Source organism: Glandiceps talaboti, chromosome 3, assembly GCF_964340395.1.
Source record: "Glandiceps talaboti chromosome 3, keGlaTala1.1, whole genome shotgun sequence".
NCBI classification, from domain to species: Eukaryota; Metazoa; Hemichordata; class Enteropneusta; family Spengelidae; genus Glandiceps; species Glandiceps talaboti.
In genome coordinates this window covers 30,421,626-30,444,823 of record NC_135551.1, presented here as the reverse complement: position 1 = coordinate 30,444,823, position 23,198 = coordinate 30,421,626, and the positions used below count along the sequence as shown (strand labels likewise).

The 23,198-nt window shown below is 34.7% G+C and overlaps 1 protein-coding gene across 2 annotated transcripts in view; it reads left to right on the top strand.

Moving 5' to 3' along the window:
* The window catches only part of LOC144432563 (dystrophin-like), a 292,959-nt gene that overhangs the window by 156,565 nt on the left and 113,196 nt on the right, over positions 1-23,198 (top strand). For both annotated transcript variants that reach the window (XM_078120804.1, XM_078120805.1), the window contains exons 33-36: positions 5,248-5,406; positions 10,845-11,711; positions 12,750-13,049; positions 16,464-16,958. In XM_078120804.1, coding sequence (XP_077976930.1) covers positions 5,248-5,406; positions 10,845-11,711; positions 12,750-13,049; positions 16,464-16,958 — 1,821 coding nt within the window. The remainder of the gene's footprint in view (positions 1-5,247; positions 5,407-10,844; positions 11,712-12,749; positions 13,050-16,463; positions 16,959-23,198) is intronic.

Sequence of the window (23,198 nt, the reverse complement as noted above, 5' to 3'; positions counted from 1 at the left end):
GACCTTGTATCACAGTAGTCAGCAATATTGTACTGCTTGCAGACTCCAAGCACGGAAACTTGATTGAAAATTGTCGTTGACAGCAGACTGTTATCCACTAGAAGAAATGACCATTTTCTTGATTACATTTCCGATTGGTAATGTTTTGTGGCTCAGCATGATCTCCAAAAACAGCATGTTTTGTATTCTGATGACGTGACCTTTCAACCCAAGTCTTCTGTCGATGTCATATCTGAGATGAAGATTGGGCTCTATGGCAACCACCCAACATTTGAACTTGTGAGGGCAGCAGATTATTTACCCACAATGCAGTATGTGCTACTTGTGAAGTCCTCACTAGTACAATGTATGGAATTTTAAAAATGGGAAAACAGTTTGAGACAAACAAATGAAAATGAAGACAAATAAAGTGAAAGTAGGAACTACTTGATTGCAAATGTATGCAACCATAATGAATGCAATATGTGTTAATATTTACCAGGTTGGTCTGTGTATAGAAGGTCCAACTGATTTAGACACCACAGTCCAACTGATTTAGACACTGCAGTCTGGCAATGCCATGATGGTAAAATTAAACGTGATGATGTTACAAATTTGTGAATGCACAGCTGACACATACATATACTTTGAACATGATAAAAAGATAATGAATGCCATTGTGTGAGTGTCTGACTGTGCCATTTCATTGAGTGTTAACTTCATGCCTGACTGTGCCAGTGTTGCAAACTAGTAGACATCAAAGTTATGTGATAAAATTTATGTAAGAAATACACCTTGGACACTTCAAAATATGTGACACTGGGCTAAAAATATTATCATCATATGATACTGTTGGAGATGAACCAATTTTTTTATGGCAATTTGGTGGAAAATTAAGTTTGTGCGTATAAGTAGAACAAGACAGATCTGACACTAGTAATCCAGCCTTCGGTTTACTAAGATAGACACAAACTAAATATATTGTCCGTCAATGTGGTAGATTACGCAAGTGGATGATAGCGGTTCCTCTGTTGTGCGATTCTAATCACCCAGTGATCAACATCGTGTAAACATTGGAAGTCCCGAAACAGCACTGCAAGTTCATGGAACTAGTTTTCAGAGATGCCTCCCTACATGTTGTGACAATAGTTTTAGTTTGTGTCTATTGTAGAAAACCAAAGGTTCAACACCAGGGTAATATAATGTATCCAGTATGACTTTAGGACACCGTACCTTGTAATATATCAATGCATTTTGAGAGTCAAATGTATTAACATTCTAGCTTGGTAGAAGTGTGTTTCAACAGATCAAAGTAACCTTTACAAAATGAAAAAAGCATATGTTATCATATTCTACCGTAGCACACATAGTGTTGATGGGTTGACCTCTGACCTTTTGGGACATGGCCTCATCAGTACATATACTGCTTTGACCCTTTACCACATCAATCCTTGACCATACAATGTGTCCACTTTTATACCATATGTCACAGACATGCGGAAAAGTTGAACTCCCAAATGGTGAAATAATGATAGAGGAAATCATGCTATCAGAAATGTGGCTGTCAAGTGTCTCATTAAAATCTGAAAGTTATCATAGTACAGCTTGTCAATGTCACATTCTATCTTCATGTACGTCAGTGGTTGTGTTTAACACAGTTTTGTTGTAGCACAGAACTCCCCAAGTCTTATAATTGGAATGGCTGTGTGTTTAACACAGTTTTGTTGTAGCACAGAACTCCCCAAATCTTTCAATTGGAATGGCTGTGTGTTTAACACAGTTTTGTTGTAGCACAGAACTCCCCTATGTCTTACAATTGGAATGGGGGTGTGTTTAACACAGTTTTGTTGTAGCACAGAACTCCCCCAAGTCTTACAATTGGAATGGCTGTGTGTTTAACACAGTTTTGTTGTAGCACAGAACTCCCCAAGTCTTATAATTGGAATGGCTGTGTGTTTAACACAGTTTTGTTGTAGCACAGAACTCCCCAAATCTTTCAATTGGAATGGCTGTGTGTTTAACACAGTTTTGTTGTAGCACAGAACTCCCCTATGTCTTACAATTGGAATGGGGGTGTGTTTAACACAGTTTTGTTGTAGCACAGAACTCCCCCAAGTCTTACAATTGGAATGGCTGTGTGTTTGCATATGTACGTCAGTGGCTGCGTTACATGTAATGCAGTTCTGTGTTATATACATTTAGTAGTTACTAAGTTAGTACAGAAACTCTCGTCTTGTCAGTTCTGTACGTGTGTTGTAGCACAGAACCCCCACCCCACCCCGGTCTTTATTGGTGTATCCAATAGTGGAGTGTAAGTAGCTCATTCACAATTCATTACAACATCCCAATTCACTACACAACATCCATGGCACAGTTTATTCATTTTTGTATCCAATTCATTACAATGTCCCAATACAATGTCCAGGGCACAGTGTAGACTGTTATCTGTGTTAGTGTGTACAAGTATGTAGTCTTCAAACCAATGTAGGACAGTGGCGTCGGAATGTGACCTGTGACCTCTATGATGATTCTGTAGCCCCTGAGTGTGATACAGTCCAGCTGTGAAGGGAATGACAGTAAATTAGAAAGATTAACTCTGCATGGTTGCCATCTATGATATCCCTACCTACGTCTGTAGTCATATGTCAGTACCCATACGACTGCTACTCAATTCACCAACCTCTCATTGCGCTGTACTTAAAGTGTTTTAAGTTGAAAGATACTGTTACTTTTTGCTTTCCAAAAATTTTGGAATAGTGAAAAATTTGTTGACTACAAATCCTCATGATATGATAATTAATTTGGCAAATACATATTTTACTACTAAGTGAATGAATGGAAGCAGTTTTCATATGTGTATTAAAATCCTAGAGGAATGTAGTGTATTAAAACTTAACAGATAAATAACAAATGAACAGAGGATAGTTGTAAATTATTGTAGAATCAGGGTAATTGGAATTATGTTATTCATTTTATATATGGATGACTGCAGAACCATGATACCTACTAAAGAATATTAACTTTTTTATGGTATCGAACCTTTTTTTAACTGAGATAGAATCTTGAAAAATTGTCTCCATATCTATACAGTTGACTAAATAATGCCAAGTGTCAATGGACAGTCAGTAAATACATGCCATGTGGTTGATGTAAGCTGCTGACACCTCTGATGCCAAAGTGACTGAAAACTTGGATTGAATGCAATCAATATCTGCCCTGTGAAATAGCTAGCAGCTATATAAATAATTGTACGCTATGCAAACCACTGGGTGATTGTCGCCTGTTTGACCCAACATGGCTTATATATAGAATACGTGCAGAGATAGTATAGAAAACAGGATAAAACTGAGTGGTTTTTAACTCTGTATGGATGTTCAGCTGTACTTTGTGTAGATTCTACCATGTATGTTGATATTTGTCTTGAAGTATCTACGTTTGGAGTGACAGGCTTTATGTTATATATATAAATATTCATACACTTTGGGATAACTGTTTGCATGGAAGATGTCTGCAAATAATGAGAGCTGTCATTTTTTCCTAAAAAGAAAATCTTTTCATGTGATTTAAAATGTGAAGGTAAACACAGGCGATTTACTCAGAGGTGAATTTTGACTTCAGATTTTCCTCTTCAAAACTAACAATTTGATATACCCTATGATATTATTGATGGTTTGAATACATCATAGTCACTATGTGCAGGATTTGTCAATGTGTTTTGATAGTTACTGCTGGTTTCTGAATTGTAGAGGCATGTGTACAGTGTAATGACATCACTTGCCCATGTAGTGACATCATCAATTTGTACAGCCACAATGTAATGACATCATCAGTTTGTGCGGTGACAATGCTACGGCATCATCGATTTGTACAGCCACAATGTAATGACATCATCAGTTTGTGTGGTGACAAGGCTGTGACATCATCAATTTGTACAGCCTCAATGTAATGACATCATCAGTTTGTGTGGTGACAAGGCTGTGACATCATCAATTTGTACAGCCATAATGTAATGACATCATCTGTTTGTGTTGTGACAAAAAACAAAGACAGTCAAGATGACTTCTGGTACTTATTTTGAGGTCAAATTTCACTAATTTGTCAGCTTGAATGGCAAGTAGAAAATAAAACAGTACTTAGAGTGTTCCCTTTATTTTTACTTATTTTATCTGTGGCAATGCAATGTTTTATAAAATAGTAATATCTTTTGATGTACTGTAAACCTAGATATTTTTGCCACTAGAAAATGTTGTGATTTTACAGCCTTCAGCTCGTTCTCAAAGACTACTGAAAAAAAGTAATCTTTATGAATTTCAGGACCCTGATACACTGTTCACACACAAACAAGGAGCATGGTAGTCATTTACATATAGAAATAGAAATAACTTTATTGTCAACAGTGTATATATGGAAAAATCACTTTCAGTCACTCAGGTCAAACACTGATATATACAATAATCAAAGAACATAGATCACAACAAGACAGGCTAAAATTACAAAGACAGTGCTGATAAACAGCAAGTTAAAATGGGAATTGGATGAAATAACAGCTATAAAGACGACATAAACGTGAAATTAAAGTTCCCTGGAATTTAAAATTGAAATTGCTGATAGAATAAAAGAACGTTTATAAAAATTCCTGTGTGCTTTTGGTACGCGAAATCTGCGACCAGAGGGGAGTTTTTCAAAGTATTTTTGCATTTTGTTTCCAATGAAATAAGTGAAAATAACTATTCAATGAAAAATTCCCGGTTTCCAGTATATTTGTTTTACAGAAATAACTGAACAAAAGAAGTAATTGTATATGTACTTGTTATTGTGTGTGATACATATCCAGAGACTAACTATGGTATGTGTTAACATGTATAGATCCAGGGCCATCCATTATCTATCTGATTAGAAACCCATTAGAACCATACTATAGATGCCTACTAGTAGTAACAATTAGAATGATTGGCTGATTATAAAGAAAACAGCAAAATAAATGTAATAAATGGATGTTTAACTTTAAACTACATGTCATTAGTAACCTGATAAGACCTGTTGACCTTTGAACTGTGACATGACCTTTTCACACCTGTGTCAGTTGATATGATTATAGTTCTACTTAGAAGTTTGACAAAATTTATCTGAATTGTTTGCAAATTCATCATTATGCAAGAATTCACCTTTTAATTTGTCTTGTGTGAAAACTTGATAAAAAGTATGAAAAAATTGTGAAAACTTTCATGTCGGCAGATATTTTTACTGTATATTTTTCTCTTATCACAGAAACTACAAATGGACATGAATCGTTTACGTAGTACGGTTGATGAATTACGTGATCAAGCCTTGGAACTTACCAGTCAGGGTGGGCCATGTCAAACCATTGTAGAACCAGAACTTATCACTCTCAACAACAGATGGGAACATGTCTGTAAAAAAATCAAGGTAAGTTTCCACATCATTACTCTACCCCATATTGTAGAATGGTATAACCCTGGAATTGAACTTGTTGATATGAGAGTCAACCTGCTGAATTCTCCCTCCCACCCCTATCTAGTCTCCCAGAATGGTTTGGTCTAAGTTTAATCCTCATACCAAGTAATAATCTCTTTGATGGAAGTTAATAGTATGACCCAGAACTTGCATCTTGCCCCTATCAGAGGACTTGACTCACAACTTGTAACAGTGGCAGTACTCTTTAAAGTATACTTGGAATTTTCCACTGGAAAAAAGTGAACTTTTGTCAAAAACTGTAGGTAAGTTGTACAGTTTACAATATAAAATGTATACTTTTTGGAACTTTGACCTAAATGTACTAAAAGTTAAAAATGGAGTTCTAGCTAGCTTGCTGCTAAGTGACAGCAGAGTATCAAAGTAAGGGTTTTAGCAGAGTTCTTAGCCAGGTCAACTTGTTCTAAACGTAAGTTGGAAATCTGTGTGTAATTAAAATCTTGAATTTAAAATTGAGGGTTTTTTTTACTTTCTGTCACAGTAGCAGGCTTGTTGTGTGTATAGATATTTGTATTCATTTATAAATTTGATTTGTTTTTGGCTGCCATTGTATGTACTCTGTTTTGATGTCTTCATCTGCAAGGAGGGGGAGGGGGTGACATGACACCTCATTAGTGTTTACTTGTATTAAACCAATACTTGGTAAAGATCAAAATCAGGAGATGTGGTCAAAAAAAGGAAGGGGTGATTCGATCATAAGATAACTTTTTGTTGGACTTTTAACCATGCAGACTAAGTGTTGATAGCAGTGCATTGGGTAGATAGTACTGGTACAGTGGTAGTCAATTGTAGAATGTACTCTGGGCCTTGTAGTGTCCATGCCTGTAGGCTGAAATGCCTGACTAAATCTATCAGTATGTGTACAGTCATCTAATGCTAGAACACATGCTGGGTTAGCTAAACATACAAGGATACCAGCAGAGTGGGTGGGTGGGTGACTGGAATAGAGTCACTTATCCTGAAATACTTGAAAATCGCCAACATCCCAAACTGTTTTCAAAATCACTGCTATCCCAAACTCTTATCAAAATATACTGCATCTCACTTCCTAGCCCAGAGACTTAGCTATCTGGCTTAAAACTGTTGTCAAATAAGAAGTCTTTGGGCTATGGTATTCCTAGACTATCTCCACACAAAATCATTGCTGTCCAAGACTCCATTCAGAAATCAGGAGTCTTTGTGCTGTGCTATCTATCTCAGTCTCAACACAATACCACAGCCTTTCCAAACCCTATTCTAATTTGTAGCCTGTAATCAAAAACATAGAAGCATTCTTCGTAGTAGATGAGTGTAGTTGTAAATCTTAGGAATGTGGAAACTTCACAAATATAAATTATTGTATCATTAAAATAAATTGACAAAATAATCAAACTTTTGGGACATGTTTCCAAATGACAGTCTGAAAGTAAAAAGTACAGGAAGGAGGGCGTATGTACAAAGTTTCTGGGTGTATGTGGTTTTGTCTTTATTTATCGTTATCAGATATATTAGAAGGCAAATGAAAAATAAATCAGACAAGATTAAAACCATTCAGTCTCATTAAACCTAGAGTTCAAGTTTGACCTCCAGTTCCAAAGATGATGTGATAAAATTGTCGTCTGACGATTTTCTCCTGGTCCTTGTACCAGTCAAGGAGAAAGACACTACAGCTTGAAGAGATTATGAAATGAAGCAGAAAAAAAATCTTGGCAAAAAGTTGTACATGGATGAAAGATCTAAATTATATTATTCATAAATATTATATGAAACTATGACAGTTTGACTAAAATTTTTGCCATTCTATAAAATATTATCATCGTAAAATTACTTTTTCAAATTTATGGTTGAATTGTGATGTTATATAGAGACAGACAGAACAGCTGATTATCATGAACTATTTGCTGTGACCCACAAAGTTTAAACCTCATGTGTTTTCTTAACCCTTTTAACTTGCCATACACTTGTCATCAAAACCAATCTAGTTCTAAATTTTACACAAGTAGTGGAGAATAGTCAGGGGAGTCTAGACTTGTCTAGTATGAACCAATCAGAAAAAAATAACACAATTTGACAAAATATTTGAAATTGTTCACCAACTCTATGAGATATGGTAGCTGGTCCAGTCCAATTGATAAGAGTATGTTATCTACTGATACAGTATACAACATTGCATTAATCCTAATCTTACAGTTATCTGCACTATTTATTTGCTATGAGTACATAAAAAGCTACATAATGGCTACTTACTGTGTGTGAGATAGCAGCCGTTACAACAACTAGCTATGTTCATATATCACATAGTGAGATACCAGCCGTTACAACAACTAGCTATGTTCATATATCACATAGTGAGATACCAGCCATTACAACAACCTAGCTATGTTCATATAGCACATAGTGAGATACCAGCCATTACAACAACCTAGCTATGTTCATATAGCACATAGTGAGATACCAGCCATTACAACAACCTAGCTATGTTCATATAGCACATAGTGAGATACCAGCCGTTACAACAACCTAGCTATGTTCATATAGCACATAGTGAGATACCAGCCTTTACAACTAGCTATGTTCATATAGCACATAGTGAGATAGCAGCCGTTACAACAACCTAGCTATGTTCATATAGCACATCGTGAGATACCAGCCGTTACAACAACTAGCTATGTTCATATATCACATAGTGAGATACCAGCCTTTACAACTAGCTATGTTCATATAGCACATAGTGAGATACCAGCCATTACAACTAGCTATGTTCATATAGCACATAGTGAGATACCAGCCGTTACAACAACTAGCTATGTTCATATAGCACATAGTGAGATACCAGCCGTTACAACAACTAGCTATGTTCATATAGCACATAGTGAGATACCAGCCGTTACAACAACTAGCTATGTTCATATAGCACATAGTGAGATACCAGCCTTTACAACTAGCTATGTTCATATAGCACATAGTGAGATACCAGCCATTACAACAACTAGCTATGTTCATATAGCACATAGTGAGATACCAGCCGTTACAACAACTAGCTATATTCATATAGCACATAGTGAGATACCAGCCTTTACAACTAGCTATGTTCATATAGCACATAGTGAGATACCAGCCGTTACAACAACTAGCTATGTTCATATAGCACATAGTGAGATACCAGCCGTTACAACAACTAGCTATGTTCATATAGCACATAGTGAGATACCAACCGTTACAACAACTAGCTATGTTCATATAGCACATAGTGAGATACCAGCCGTTACAACAACTAGCTATGTTCATATAGCACATAGTGAGATACCAACCGTTACAACAACTAGCTATGTTCATATAGCACATAGTGAGATACCAGCCATTACAACAACTAGCTATGTTCATATAGCACATAGTGAGATACCAGCCGTTACAACAACTAGCTATGTTCATATAGCACATAGTGAGATACCAGCCGTTACAACAACTAGCTATGTTCATATAGCACATAGTGAGATACCAGCCAGTACAACAACCTAGCTATAGTGAGATACCGGCCTTTACAACTAGCTATGTTCATATAGCACATAGTGAGATACCAGCCGTTACAACAACTAGCTATGTTCATATAGCACATAGTGAGATACCAGCCGTTACAACAACTAGCTATGTTCATATAGCACATAGTGAGATACCAGCCGTTACAACAACCTAGCTATGTTCATATAGCACATAGTGAGATACCAGCCTTTACAACAACTAGCTATGTTCATATAGCACATAGTGAGATACCAGCCGTTACAACAACCTAGCTATGTTCATATAGCACATAGTGAGATACCAGCCGTTACAACAACTAGCTATGTTCATATATCACATAGTGAGATACCAGCCAGTACAACAACTAGCTATGTTCATATAGCACATAGTGAGATACCAGCCGTTACAACAACTAGCTATGTTCATATATCACATAGTGAGATATCAGCCGTTACAACAACTAGCTATGTTCATATAGCACATAGTGAGGACAACATAAAGTGTTTGTTATAAGTAGCACTGGTTGTGTTTGTTGATTGTTATTGAGTACAACTGACCACTATGTCTGCATAAGTTGGTAGATGGTACAGCAACAAGTACATGTACTGTATAGTATGTTAATTAGGTGATTCCACTTTCTACCAGGGGGGTATGTGGTTGTACACATAAAACTAAAAGTTGAAAAAAAACAGGATTTACAATGTGTGGGTACTAAAAGTATTGGGTTCTGTGACCTATTCCTAAACTGACAAAATCTGTTGCCTGTGAAATGTTAACCCCAAGGAATGTTAATCATTGTGTTCAGTAAATATTTTTGTGTTGATTTAACCAGTGATGTGCAAATACTACATTATAGATACAAAGTATTTACCAGTTAACAGTTGTATAAACAACGTACACAAATGAATAGTTAATGAGTCTTATGCAAATGACTGGCAATCATGTGACCCCATTAAACCAATTGCATTTAAGTATTAAACAGTATGCTGATACAGCTTTTAGAAACATACCTCTCAAGTCCAAAAATGTAAAACATTAATAAAGTACAGTAAATAAAATAAATAAATAAGTGTACAATAAATACCTTAGATTATATCCGTATAATAAACTCTGTTTATGGATTTCATTCAATTTTACATTTTTTTTTGTATTTTAACCCTTTCATGACTAGAGATGAGTTTTAAATAATATGGGGACCAAATTTATATGAATATTTTCATAATTACAATAATATTACTTTATTAGGAAGTAACATTTCTTTAATTCCAGTCTAAAATGAAGTTGATATATGCCAAAAACTTACATAAAACAAGAATTTTGTCCAAACAATTTTGGCGGGAATGTTTTCAGTATGGAAGGGGTTAAAAGATTTTTATTGGAGTATAAAAAGTTACACATAACAGGTTTTTACAGTATCTGGATAAAACACAAAATGATTTCTTTACAGAAATTCAAACTTATTTTTCTATTCCCTACTTAATGCTGGGTCTTGGACAATGTGTTCAAGATAACTTCCCCATTTGTTTATGTGTGAGTTGAGCTTATGCCTCCTATTTGCAATATTATACTCAATTTTCTGTGTTGATTGTACATAATTCTTATATACTCTAAAGTCCAATGTCTCTGTCTTACATCAACAGATGTAGATATATCTCTTGCCAAGTAGTTTACATATTAGGTTCCAATATGATGAAACAAATATCTATTAATAAAAAAGTATGTATTTTTTACTCTTAAAATGACAGTTAATCAATTCTAACTTGGAATCTATTTTACTAACCTGAAATGTATGCCTTTATAAACACTAAAACAGTATGAAGTTCTGCCCTTACTTGACAATGACATATATAAAACTGTCTGGTCTTTTCTTGCAGGATAAACAGTCTATGCATAGGCAAGAAATCATTATAGAAATCCGATCCAGAGCAGCTGCCCAAACAGAAATGGAAGCTCCCATTGTGCAAGAGGTGATTGAGAAAGTCGAAGCTACACCAGCTGTGGAAGCTTTCATTATGCATGAGTTGATGGATACAGTAGAAACAACACCAGCTATGGAACCTTCCATTGTGCAAGAGGTGGTTGATAAAGTAGAGACTACACCAGCGATGGAACCTTCCATTGTGGAAGAGGTGATTGATAAAGTGGAGTTAACACCAGCCGAGGAAGCTCCCATTATGCAAGAGGTAATTGATAAAGTGGAGTTAACACCTGTTGAAAGCCTGCCCTCATTGGCCAGTTCTAGAAGTGTGACCACCACTGTAGAAACAACACCAGTTCAAATACAAGGTCAGGTATCCACAGTAACAGTGGAGACAACAAAAACAATCACAACAAGAATCGAACGTGTGCCACATGAATCAGAACAAATCATTGAATTTGAAAAAATTCAGAAAACAGAGGTAGATGCACCAGTTCAGATGGCGCCACCTGAAATTATTTCTGAACCTGCTGTCCAGACAACAGTGACCACCAAATCTTACAGTGTTCCCCAACCAGATGTGGTTGCCTTGGAAACCAAATCCATGGAGGGTATTGATGAGAAGCCAGACTCAAGAAAACGATCACTCTCATCCTCCTCTTTATCATCATCATCATCATCATCTTCTATGTCGTCAGAAGAAGATGAAAAGAAGTACGTAACTGAGTTCAACACTGTCTTACAAGAAACTTACGTTGCTATCGATCTATTTGACATCAACTTGAAGAAGGAAATTCACAATAACCCTGAAGACAAGATAGAGGTAAGATGTAACTCTTGTTTGGAATTGTTTAAAGACTTTTTACAATGATATTCAAATGACCAGCATGAAAGGAATAGACACAACTGTGATTTTCAAGATAAACTCAATTGATAAGACCCCTGTATATAAACAATTACACTCTTTGGAAAGATCAATTCAAACAATCAACGCCAAGTATGGTATCTGATAAGAGGAGGTTGTAAAATAGATGTCTTGTGTTCAATCTCAGTCTAAGGTTCAATCCATTGTATTGCAACATTGTCTGTAAAAGTAGTGTGCTTAGTAACAGTCAGTCTAGATATTGGCATTGTATTCTACCACCTGTTATCAGATACCAGGCGTTGATTGTTTGAATTGATCTTTCCAAAGAGTGTAATTGTGTATATACAGGGGTCTTATCAATTCTGTTTATCTTGAAAATCACAGTTGTGTCTATTCCTTTCACACTGGTCATATGAATTTCACTGTAGCATATTCCAAGTATTTGAATAAAAAGTTAGTGTTATAAGTATAAAACAACTCTGGATGGTTTGTAATTTTAACAATGTTGGTAATCATTTTCTATGATGTACACTGGTTTGATGTCAATGTGTGATTACAGACTACTTTATTAATTTGTCAACAAAGTGTAAATTTATGGGATGGTGAGAATCAAGGAGGGTTTAAAGGTGCAAAATGTGAGGCTGATTTTATCCTAGCTGCTTTAGTTGATGTCCAGTGAGTTGTGAAAATCATTTTCACCTCTCTTCATAGTGCAACTTTGCTAAAAATAAGAGATTTGAAATCAAAGGAATCATACACACTTCTGTGAATACAATGCAAGTACAACAGCATATGGTATAAGTCAAAATAAATCAATTTTATTTTTAAATATATCCAATTAGAGGGGGTTTGGGGGTTTTGATGTACTTCACTACAATACAGTTAACAAGCATAGATACTAAAACATACTGGTTTCTGGGAATAAACTTTACAATATGCATGGTTTTGATGAGAATCAACATTTACCATCAACTGGTTTGTTCCTCTGTTGCTTAGGAAATGAATGATGCAATTGAAAACATGCAGCCAGACATTGATGAGCTGATAACAAGAGGTGAACTGCTGGTGCAGGATACCAAAGACCCAGAGCAGGCCAAGGTAATCCAGGAAAAAATGGACAGTCTGAAATTGAGATGGGATACCGTCAGACGGGATGCAGAGTATAAGAAAAAGAAATTAATGACAGTTGCACCACAGTGGTATCAATATAAGAGTCAAAGTGATGAGGTGATGAAATGGATTGTTACCATAGAGATCCGTCTCCAGGAAGCTAAAGATGACAAAGAAAAGATGAAGGTATGGACATGTCATTGGATTAATTCAATGTAAATAATTGGAAAATTTTACCCCTGTAAAATTTACAGTGCTGTGGTCATGAATCCTGCCAAGTTGTATTGCAATAACTTTTTCTTTTATGGTGATTGAATTAGACCATAGTTTTGTTTCTAATCATAGTGGAGTGTAAGAGTAGCCATGTACAGTTGTAAATTATCAGTACAGTTATTTAGTATTTTTTACGCATTTCAATAATTAACAAGAAATGTAAGAGAGGTAGTAACTGTATCAAAGTCAAGGTAAGTGATTTATGGTTATCCGTAGTTTTCAACTTAATATCGAAATTGTGATTGGCCATGAACTTGTGAAGTCTTCATCAGTGCAACTCCATTGTGACTTACAGTAGTTACTGTTATGTTCCCTTGGAGACTTGTATAATGTCCTTAAAGCCCAATGTCTGAATCCCATGTTCTTACATCTTATCAGTGGAGCCCTAAGGATTAGATGGGATACAAATGTTGTATATTAAAGTGAATCTATATAAGTGGAGCCAAAGGGATTATAGAGAGGATCATTCTTTTGTCCAGGACTTTTTCATTTGGCTTATGCCAGACAGCTAATTTTTGACACCTAAAGTTTAATTCTTATCCGAAGTAGGTCTTTAAGGACCAACTCTTCTATAGCTTTGCCAGACAACCTTTTTTTCTCATCAAAATTTAACCCTAGTCTGACTTGGTGTAGGGAGATAAATTTTCTAAGTTATCTTCCCTTTAACCAAGGTAACTCACAGCCATTCAATGGAAAACAGAACCGTTATCAATTTGTATAAATTTATAGACTGGGTAAATCTAAGTTTATATTGAATTAAAAACTAGAATTATTTCTCTAGGGAAATTGTCAGAAGGGCAATGGTGGAAGTGAAAAGTTCAACATAATGTGATTAAAGTTGATACTGTATATCCTGACATCTGTACTCAGGAGGGTTGTATGAAAAGCCACCTGTTAGCTACAGACACTGTATCATACATCACATCACGTCCCGTGGTGTACTTCTCCTAAAGTGATGCATTACTGCTCTCTTCGATCCAAACACTAACCCTTGGGATGTCCTAAATAATTCCATCTATGAAGTCATCAATAAACTATTTGAACCAATGGACAGCTTAGTCTCATGAGATGTAAAGTCTGACCTAAACAGCTTAAATGGTTGATTCTGATTGGTTCGTTGTATATAGAGGTTTGATAAATAGCTTGGTCAGGGTTTTAATTATATTTGGGAATTACGATAAAATTGAATTTTGTTATTCTGGCTGTCACGACATTGTAACTTTGTGAGATAGATGACATGACATTATCTCTTAGTAGTTGTTGATAGAAGTTAGTTCTAGTGTCATAAAGTGTGGTAATTCGTAGCGTAAGGTGTTCGGACACCTGTATGTGTCTCAGTTCCATAGAGGAATAGTGACCACAGTTTTGGAATATTGTAAACAATAACGACATCTGGATGGGTGTTATCTTATGTACTTGTCCTCATTGGAGGAGGATGCGATTTGTTGACAGATTCCTAGGAAGTCCAGAGGTGAGCTATTTATGTTGTTGTTATCCTTCAACTTGTCACATAAATGGTTGAACTTGAAGGCACATTTTGGATCAGGATTAAGATTTAGGAATGAAAAGTAGTTGTCTGGCAGAGTTATTGAAAACGCTCATTCAGAACTAAAGAATAATCCTATGTAATCCGTATGATTCCATTGACAAGATAACACTAATTTGAGAACCTGGGATTGAAACCTTGGCCTTTAAGTACTTATTAGTTTCAATAGTAATGATACTTTCTGTGGAAAGGATGTATTAGTTAAATTCTGACATCTGTTTATAAAAGATTATTATAAATTGTACATGGTTGATGTTATGATGTGTCAAGTGTATGCTAATATAAGTTATGTTGACTTGAACTTATGATGAGGTCATGGTGAGGTCATGATACTTGGCATATTTGAATTATGGTGAACATCTATTTCAATTTGATTACTGTATTAGACTTTCATAAATGCATGTGACAACCTAGGGTATTGTCATGTATAATACACTTGTAAGCAATTATTTATACTATGTAGAAACACTAGATAGTTCTAGATTTCATATATAAAAGGAAATCATCTAAACAGAAACTCAAATAATGAAAATATGTGGTTGAAGAAAATTGATGTACATTGTAGATGTGATAATTCTTTATTATTACTTAACAACATGCTGTGGAAAGCATGGTATAGTAAACACAATACAATACAATACAAGACAAAAATACAATACACATTACTTGTCTGCTGAGGATATCTTTCGAGATGTATCTAAAAGGAATTTGGCAAAAGGAAGTTTACCATCTGAACTTAGAATATACAAAAAATATTAATAAATAATAATTACCTGTGGAGAAATATTTGGAGATATATAGATATTTGTGACATATTTGAATCATGATGATCATCTGTTTCAGTTTGATTAGTTTATTATACTTGCATAAATACATGTGATAATGTGACAACCTAGAGTGTTGTTATGTACTGCAAACCTGGAAATGTTTGCGAAAGACTTCTTTTCACTTTTTTCGCTAGGGTTTGTCACTGGGGTTCTAGCATACTGTAGCTTAAAGGTGATTCAAAATGCCCCATACCACAACCTTGAAAAATGTTCTGTATATGTCTCATAACCAGTAAATCCTAACTATCTATTCAAAATTGCATGATAAGTCAGAAAAAAAGAGTTCAAACTGGCAATCAACAGCTGACCTGAGCAGCCATGAATTTACAGTTACAACCCGGCTACACTGTGAATAGCTGATAGGTGTGAAAAATAAATGGCAATGAGGATTGAATGTTGACTTTTTTGAGGTCAGACATTTATCCTGTTTTATGCATTGAGATACTGTCGGAACTGTTGTGAGTTTTTAGGACTAATAGGAATTCTTGGTTATTATATTACTAGTCTAGTACATGTATGGAACATTTTCAATTTAAACTTACAAAATTAATATTAATGACTATTTTATTGTCCCTGATGGAGTTCATTTCAACGTAGTATAAATGTAATTATTTTTATTATATACTTGAGTTCAGGTCTGATAAAATGCAAGTATTTTGAAAGGTTGAAAGTGACTTTTATCAGTAAATTTGTACAAATGAACCAAATACTGAACATTTTACAAGTCTTTTTTATGTATGTATGAAGACTATTTTCTAATGCTTTGAATGAAAATAGTGGGTGCGTATAATAGAATAAAATATTTCGTCGAGTGTAAAGACATTCATTTAAGTCGTACAATTGATAGAAATATGTAGGAATGTTAATTACATTTTAATGTAACCGTTTTATTATTGTTTATAGCATTGAACTAAAATGAACTACAGAGGGCGGTATACTTTTGTTGATTTTCAGGAACTTGAGGATGAGATTGCCACCCGTCAAAAAGATATTGAACAACTACAGGAGACTGCTGCAGAACTGAAGGAAAGTGGTGCTACACCAATTGCTGACCTTGCATTACTACAGTTAAATACTAAAATGACACAGGTACAGACTAGGTTCCATAAATTCCAGAAACCTGTACAACCAGAGCCTGTGATAGAGCAGGTACAGAGTCAAACCACGTTTGCTCAGTTGAGAAGACCGGAGTTAGAAATGATGCCAGAACCACAGAAGGATCAAACGCCAGAAGAAGTTGTCGCCAAGGAAGTTGTGCAGACAGTGTTGAAGACAACATATCGTACCCTGTATGGTTTGACTGTGGAGTTTACTAACGCACCAAATGATTTTATAATGGAGGTAGAAAGGATAATTGAGAGATTACAAGCTGTACAGAAAGATCTCAACTGCCCTGAACTAACCAGTGATATATTTGAGAAGTTCTCAGTTCAAGAAGATCAACTGAAGGTAGGAACAGATAATTTTTCTGTATACAGTGTGATGGTTGAAAAGTCTTATTGTGATGAGTTATGAGTGTATGACATTGCAGTTATTGGAAGTTATCTACAAGTAGACTTTGTGAGTGTCTACAATTAGACTTTGTGAGTGTGTATGTCTCCATGTCAGCTCTATGGTGAACTTGCTGCCTTCAAAGACCATAAAATTGTAAATATACTCAAATATATGGCTTCAACTCTTCGCCAAGGACTTCAACAGTTCTTTCAACTCTATAAATACAAACATGTCTCCTGAAGTGTCATTTTGCTGCAGTATGCGGAACTTAATTGTTGACTTCAAATGCCATAAAGTCATAAAAAACAAACATCAACTTATGGCTAGCACCTTTTACCAAATACTTCTCAATCAGTAATTTTTCTCAATCAGTAATTCTTTCAACTCTAGTACATACATTGTAATCCTAATAAATACAAGTATATTGTAAAATTCCATACATACATTCTAGTATTGTTGTACTTGGCTAATTGTCAGCCATTATTCCTTTTGTAGAAATCTTACAAGATGGTTACATAACAATAAAGTTAAACCATAATATAATAATAAAATATGAAAATGATTGTAGTAAATGTTGTTTAGTCCACTTTTGAATCATTCTAAAATGATGGATTAACACAATGTTAATAAAAATACATGAAAAGATGTAAAAAAGTGTTTACTTTTGGCAGTCAAAATCAAATCACCAAATGTATATTATTTTGCGGTTACTAGTATTTGGTTTCGCCACTGTTGTTTCAATTCTACATAAATTTATCATTTTGTGTTTGTTGATTGTGTCGTGCCAAGTACATCGTGAATGGTTCAACTTTTCTAACAAGTTTTGTTAGTGACGTACATAACCTAATCAAGTATGAAAGCTATCACCTACTTGTAGAATTCTACACTGCTATTAATAGTTTGGTATGTCACACTTGATGTATGAGAAGTACCAGTACCATAAGGGTTATCTAAACATTGCAAAATAATAAATACTGAGGGAGAAAGGAGGAGGGGAGGGTGAATATGTAGATCATGAATAAATACTGTAATTATTGCCTGAACATTGCAAGAAAATAAATACTGGGGGAGGAGGGGATGGGAATACATAGATCACAAAGTGCAGAGGTAAAAACGTTTATAAAACCCTGATGATGAATCACCAAAAATATGGGGTTCATTCCCATCAAATGTTGACTCCTGGAGTATAATTTTCATTTGTAACTATAAACCCAGAGTTTATAAAAATTCATTTTGTCACTATATTGTATATACAGGGTAGGAAAACATGTTCTCTCTCTGCCTAGAACGTCAATGTAACATGCATCCCTAAGCAAAAAGGTATAAGGAATCCCAAACATTGGTTTAAAAGTTTCAGGCATCCTTAGCTTTATAGCAAAAAGAAAAGGTATCCTCAACTTAGCTAGGAATATTGACATCTTTTTTGTATAGGGAAAGAAACATGAAAGTTGCTGATACACAGAATTAGAGAGAGTAAATGCTGATTTGACCAGAGTAAGCTATAAATCAAGTATTCTATATAGAAAAAAAGTACAAGTCGTGTTTCTAAGCAAGCATCATTAATTTCAAAAGCAATTTGGGATGAAATTGCCTATTACTCTTAGCTCACCTCTTTCTTACAGTTGCTCATAAATTGTCATTTTTCAATTGAATAACTTTCATTTCAGAATGAAACGGATGACTTCACATGAAGGATTGCAAACAGTCTGAATTGTATGTTTGTCAATCTTTACAAAAGTTTTAAAAATATCATAATTCTGACTCTCCATCCGAAAAATCTGTAAATAAAAAAATATCAAGGAATGTAAGAGTGTATGGTTTCAAAAATATTTCCAAGCTTGTGTTGGTAACTGTAGGCAGTCCAAATGCAATGAGGAACCAATATGGAACTTGCAAAACCTGCCATCTTGACTATCCTGAATGTTGCATCCTGGGAAATGTGATGATAAATATTTATTGTAAACAATCTTGTTACATTGTTGGTAACCACAAATAATCTAGAGTTGGTTCCCTGACCATTGTAGGAAATTTGATTATTTACCAGTACCGGTTTCTTCAATGTATTGATTCTGATTATTTACCAATACTGGTTTCTTCAATGTATTGATTCTGATTATTTACCAGTACTGGTTTCTTCAACGTATTGATTGTGAATCTGATTTTAATTTATTCTATTGATATCTCCAGAATAGGTATCACAAACGTAACTACAGATAATCCCATAGTCCTTTGCATCTGAGCATGCTCAGTGTGGATTGCAAGTTCCGTATTAGGAGACTTGGACTTGAGATTGGTAAACTTGGGTAAAAATAAGCTGACAAGTCCTTTAATCTAAATTGAACTTTACTACTGACATTTTGACTCCATTTGAGAAGTGTTTTCTTCAGAGTCTAAAAAACAATGAACTAATTTCTACTTTTTAGTCAAAATTTGAAACTCAGATCTCAAGAATAAAAGTGATGTTATATTGTACAAGTGAAATGTTCCTCATTGTTTTTGATAAATCTGTCTATTGAAGTTTATGTATCATAGTTGTTTGATTGTCACGGTAATTAGATATATTTGGAAAAAGAGACAAAGCCATTCTGAGATACAACAGTTGGTAAAAATGGATATTGCACTTTGAGGTGTGAATGTCTTTATTAGACATGGCAAATTTGTGATGTCATTTAGATTTGAATGATGTATGAGATTGATAACCATGATTTCATAGTAGCATCTATTATGAATGCTATCAAATACAGGTATTGTATGTAATGAATGTACTGTCCCAAGTTTGTCTCAAAATTGCAAATTAGAATGAATATTTGAATGAAATACTGGAAAGGTAATACAACCATTTGGAAGTAAAATGTCAACTTGGTCTGTGATTGACGAGATTCAGTTGTGAATGTAAAAAGTGTCAATTTATGATCGTACAAAATACACCGTGTAGTGTACCAAACGATACGATCAGACTCCTGGGGACACAGTTTTACCTTTAATGTTCATGGCAATGATTATCAGGAGTTCAGTGTTTTATGATTGCCACAAATCTCCATTTATTTCTTTCTCTGCTATTTTTCCCATAGCCCAAAGTCAATTACAAAGCTTTAGCTCATTCCGTGCAGTGATTGAAGCCATTACGGAAAGCCAGACTTAGTCATTAAGTGTGTTTATGGTTCTAGTATTTCTTAATCAGTGACTTTTCTGCAACGTTTACTCATATTTTGGTCAGTTTTCTACAATGTTTACTCGTATTGTGGTCAGTTTTCTGCGGCGTTCACCTGTATTTTGATCAGCGTTTACTTGTATTTTTATCAGTTTTCTGCAACATTTAGTCATATTCAGCAGAGTACAATCATGCTATATTTATGTATTGCTGACTGCATTATGCTTTGAATGTATACAAGTTGATTTGATCATTTCAAAGAAAGTGAATTACTTACAGTTCATCATCTGGCTAACTGAGGTAATCCAACCTTCTAAATGTCTGTCACACTACATGATTTAATCAACGTAACTTCTGAAACTGAATTGGTTACACAAATATAGAGTTTATTGCCCAATTGTTCTGCCTTATAAGATGACACCATGCTACAGAATTAGCATAATTTTTGAGTCATATTTTTCGAAAAATGCAAATTTTTTAGTTTATTGCCTTCTTTTACCATGTAATATAACAGTATATACACCCAATACATGAATTCGTATACTACTTCTAAAAGGCAGAGTTTATCGCTCTCTTGTAACATTTAGTATAATAGTATATAACTACCCAAGCAAAACTTTTAATAGTCCAGGATGGTTGCGTTCATGTTCTACGATGTACATATACACCCCAAAACATAATACACACACACCAAGTAATAGTGAGATGTAGTTATACAATGTGAATACTCTATTCTCATAGGGACTATACCATAGCTTGTAGAGAGGAAAACACATGCTGAAGTATTTACACGTAGTAAGTAGTGCTAGCTAGGGACATATAAAGAGGTTGAAGATCCATCCATATAACTTGAAACAAACCTCCAAAGTACTTAGAAGTTTCCTAGAAGATGTGATGCTTATACACTTAAATAGTCTACTGTCTTACAAATGACAAGTGATACTACTTGCTCATAGAACAATGTTTTAAAAAACGAAAGTAAAAGACAACTTTACTGATTCAGATTTATCAACTATCATGCTATTTTATAAACTTTTACTATCTGATAGTAATAACCCAAAATACAATATGTAGAAAGATCTCTGCATTTACGCAAGTCTGGAAATTGAACGGTTTTGCCATCTACTATGAACTGTACGTTTGAATCAAGTCTCTGAAAATGTTAATATGATATATTTATTATCTAAGGCTTGTTTCCATTAGCTGTAAGTTGTTATCAGAAGACCATTCCATGTGACTGATGAAAGTTAATGAGAATATTACTATCTATATGATAAATACATGTCATGTGATGGAAATTATGCAAATGAGTGAAAATATTTCAGTAGCGTGAGATTTTAACCACCTGTCTAACACACAACCCTTCACAGAACTAAAGTGATAGGCATAAATGTGAATAGAAATATGAATTAATTTGTCAATATTGATAAATAATTGACAGATATGAAAAGGAACATCTGCGGGTATGAAATCCATTGGGTTTTGTGTGTACTTGAAATAGACAAGCAAAACCAGGTAAATTTCAAATCTCAACGGTGTTTTAACCACGTGAAGTGAACTCATGAGTGGTGTTTTTGCTGGGTTTAGTGAATTCTTGAATCCACTACATAAAAATAGGTCAGAATACTTGATGAAAATTTAATGATGTTATCATTCTGATAGAAATCATGATTGACAAGCTGTAGGACTTATCTTGGTCATTTACATGATTAACGTGCTCGGATTAGAAGTGCCGTTTTATCTAGGAAAATCTTAGAATTTAAAAAATTCATGAAATATGTCTGTCAATTGAACACCTCAGATTTCAATTTAACTTAGCAGAGTGATTGAAAATATTGACGATTATTTTGAAGAGATTTTGGATATATAAAGATGCAAAGACCTTCTTATGTAATCTTGACTGTTGACAACATCTTGATGTGGTATAGTTGACTTGTACATGAGATGATGAAATGTCGTCAACTACTAGTACTTGCAACCTATTCAGGTCAAAAACAGATCAAAATTTCACTAAAGCATGGTTTATAGTTATTATGCATTATCCAAATTTGTGATGTCATCAGTAACTGTGATGGTCACCGAATTGATGATGTCATTCCATTTTGTGTACACAAACTGATGTCATATCATTTTACCTACACAAACTAGAAGTGTATATTACTGTGAGATTCAAAAAGAAAAAACTACAACACGTGTACTGTATTGTGAACATGGCATGAATTGACAGTGTTATGTTTCTAAGTCATCACTTTGATATGTTTCAAGTAATGCGACCTATTCAAACTATACTATTGCCATCATTAGAACACTTTACCATAGCATAGTTTAGCTGCTAGACCCTTGGGCTATTCAAGCAACCATAGGTTAGATGACACTAACGGTACTGTTGAGTGATGGACCTGCACACAAGTACTGTCATCCTTGGCTTGTGAGTGGCAACTCTTTGAATGCAGATCTGAGGTCTGGTGGACTTTAAAGATACAAACATGGTGTCAGAAAGTGGACTTAAAAAAGACAAAATATGGCATCAGAAGATGGATTTTAAATAATATAAGATACGTTGTCAGAGATTGGATTTAAACAAGTATATCAGATTTGTCAGAAAATGGATTTTAAATATGCAAGTCTTGTCAGAGAATGGATTAAAAAAAATACATAAGATACGTTGTCAGAAAATGGATTTGAGATCGGAAAGATAACTATTGACAAAGCTGCTTATTTGACCTGACATGGTAGGTTCTTACTGAAAAGGAAATTGTTGGATCAGAACTGATTGGAGATACAAGTCATAACATGATAGGTAAATCTTAAGATCACTTTGGGTCAAGGAAATATGGTTTCATTCTCGTTTTGTCTAGGAGTCATTTTTCCTTAGAGAGCAGCTACAAGCGCCAACATTATCCTTGCCAACCCGTCTCATTATTGTGTTTGGATTGAAATAATTCCTACAGGAAAAGATAATGTCTGACAACACCAGGAAATCATATACAGGGAAATAATCTGGCCATTGAGTCGTGTTAGACTCATATATATAGTTAGATATC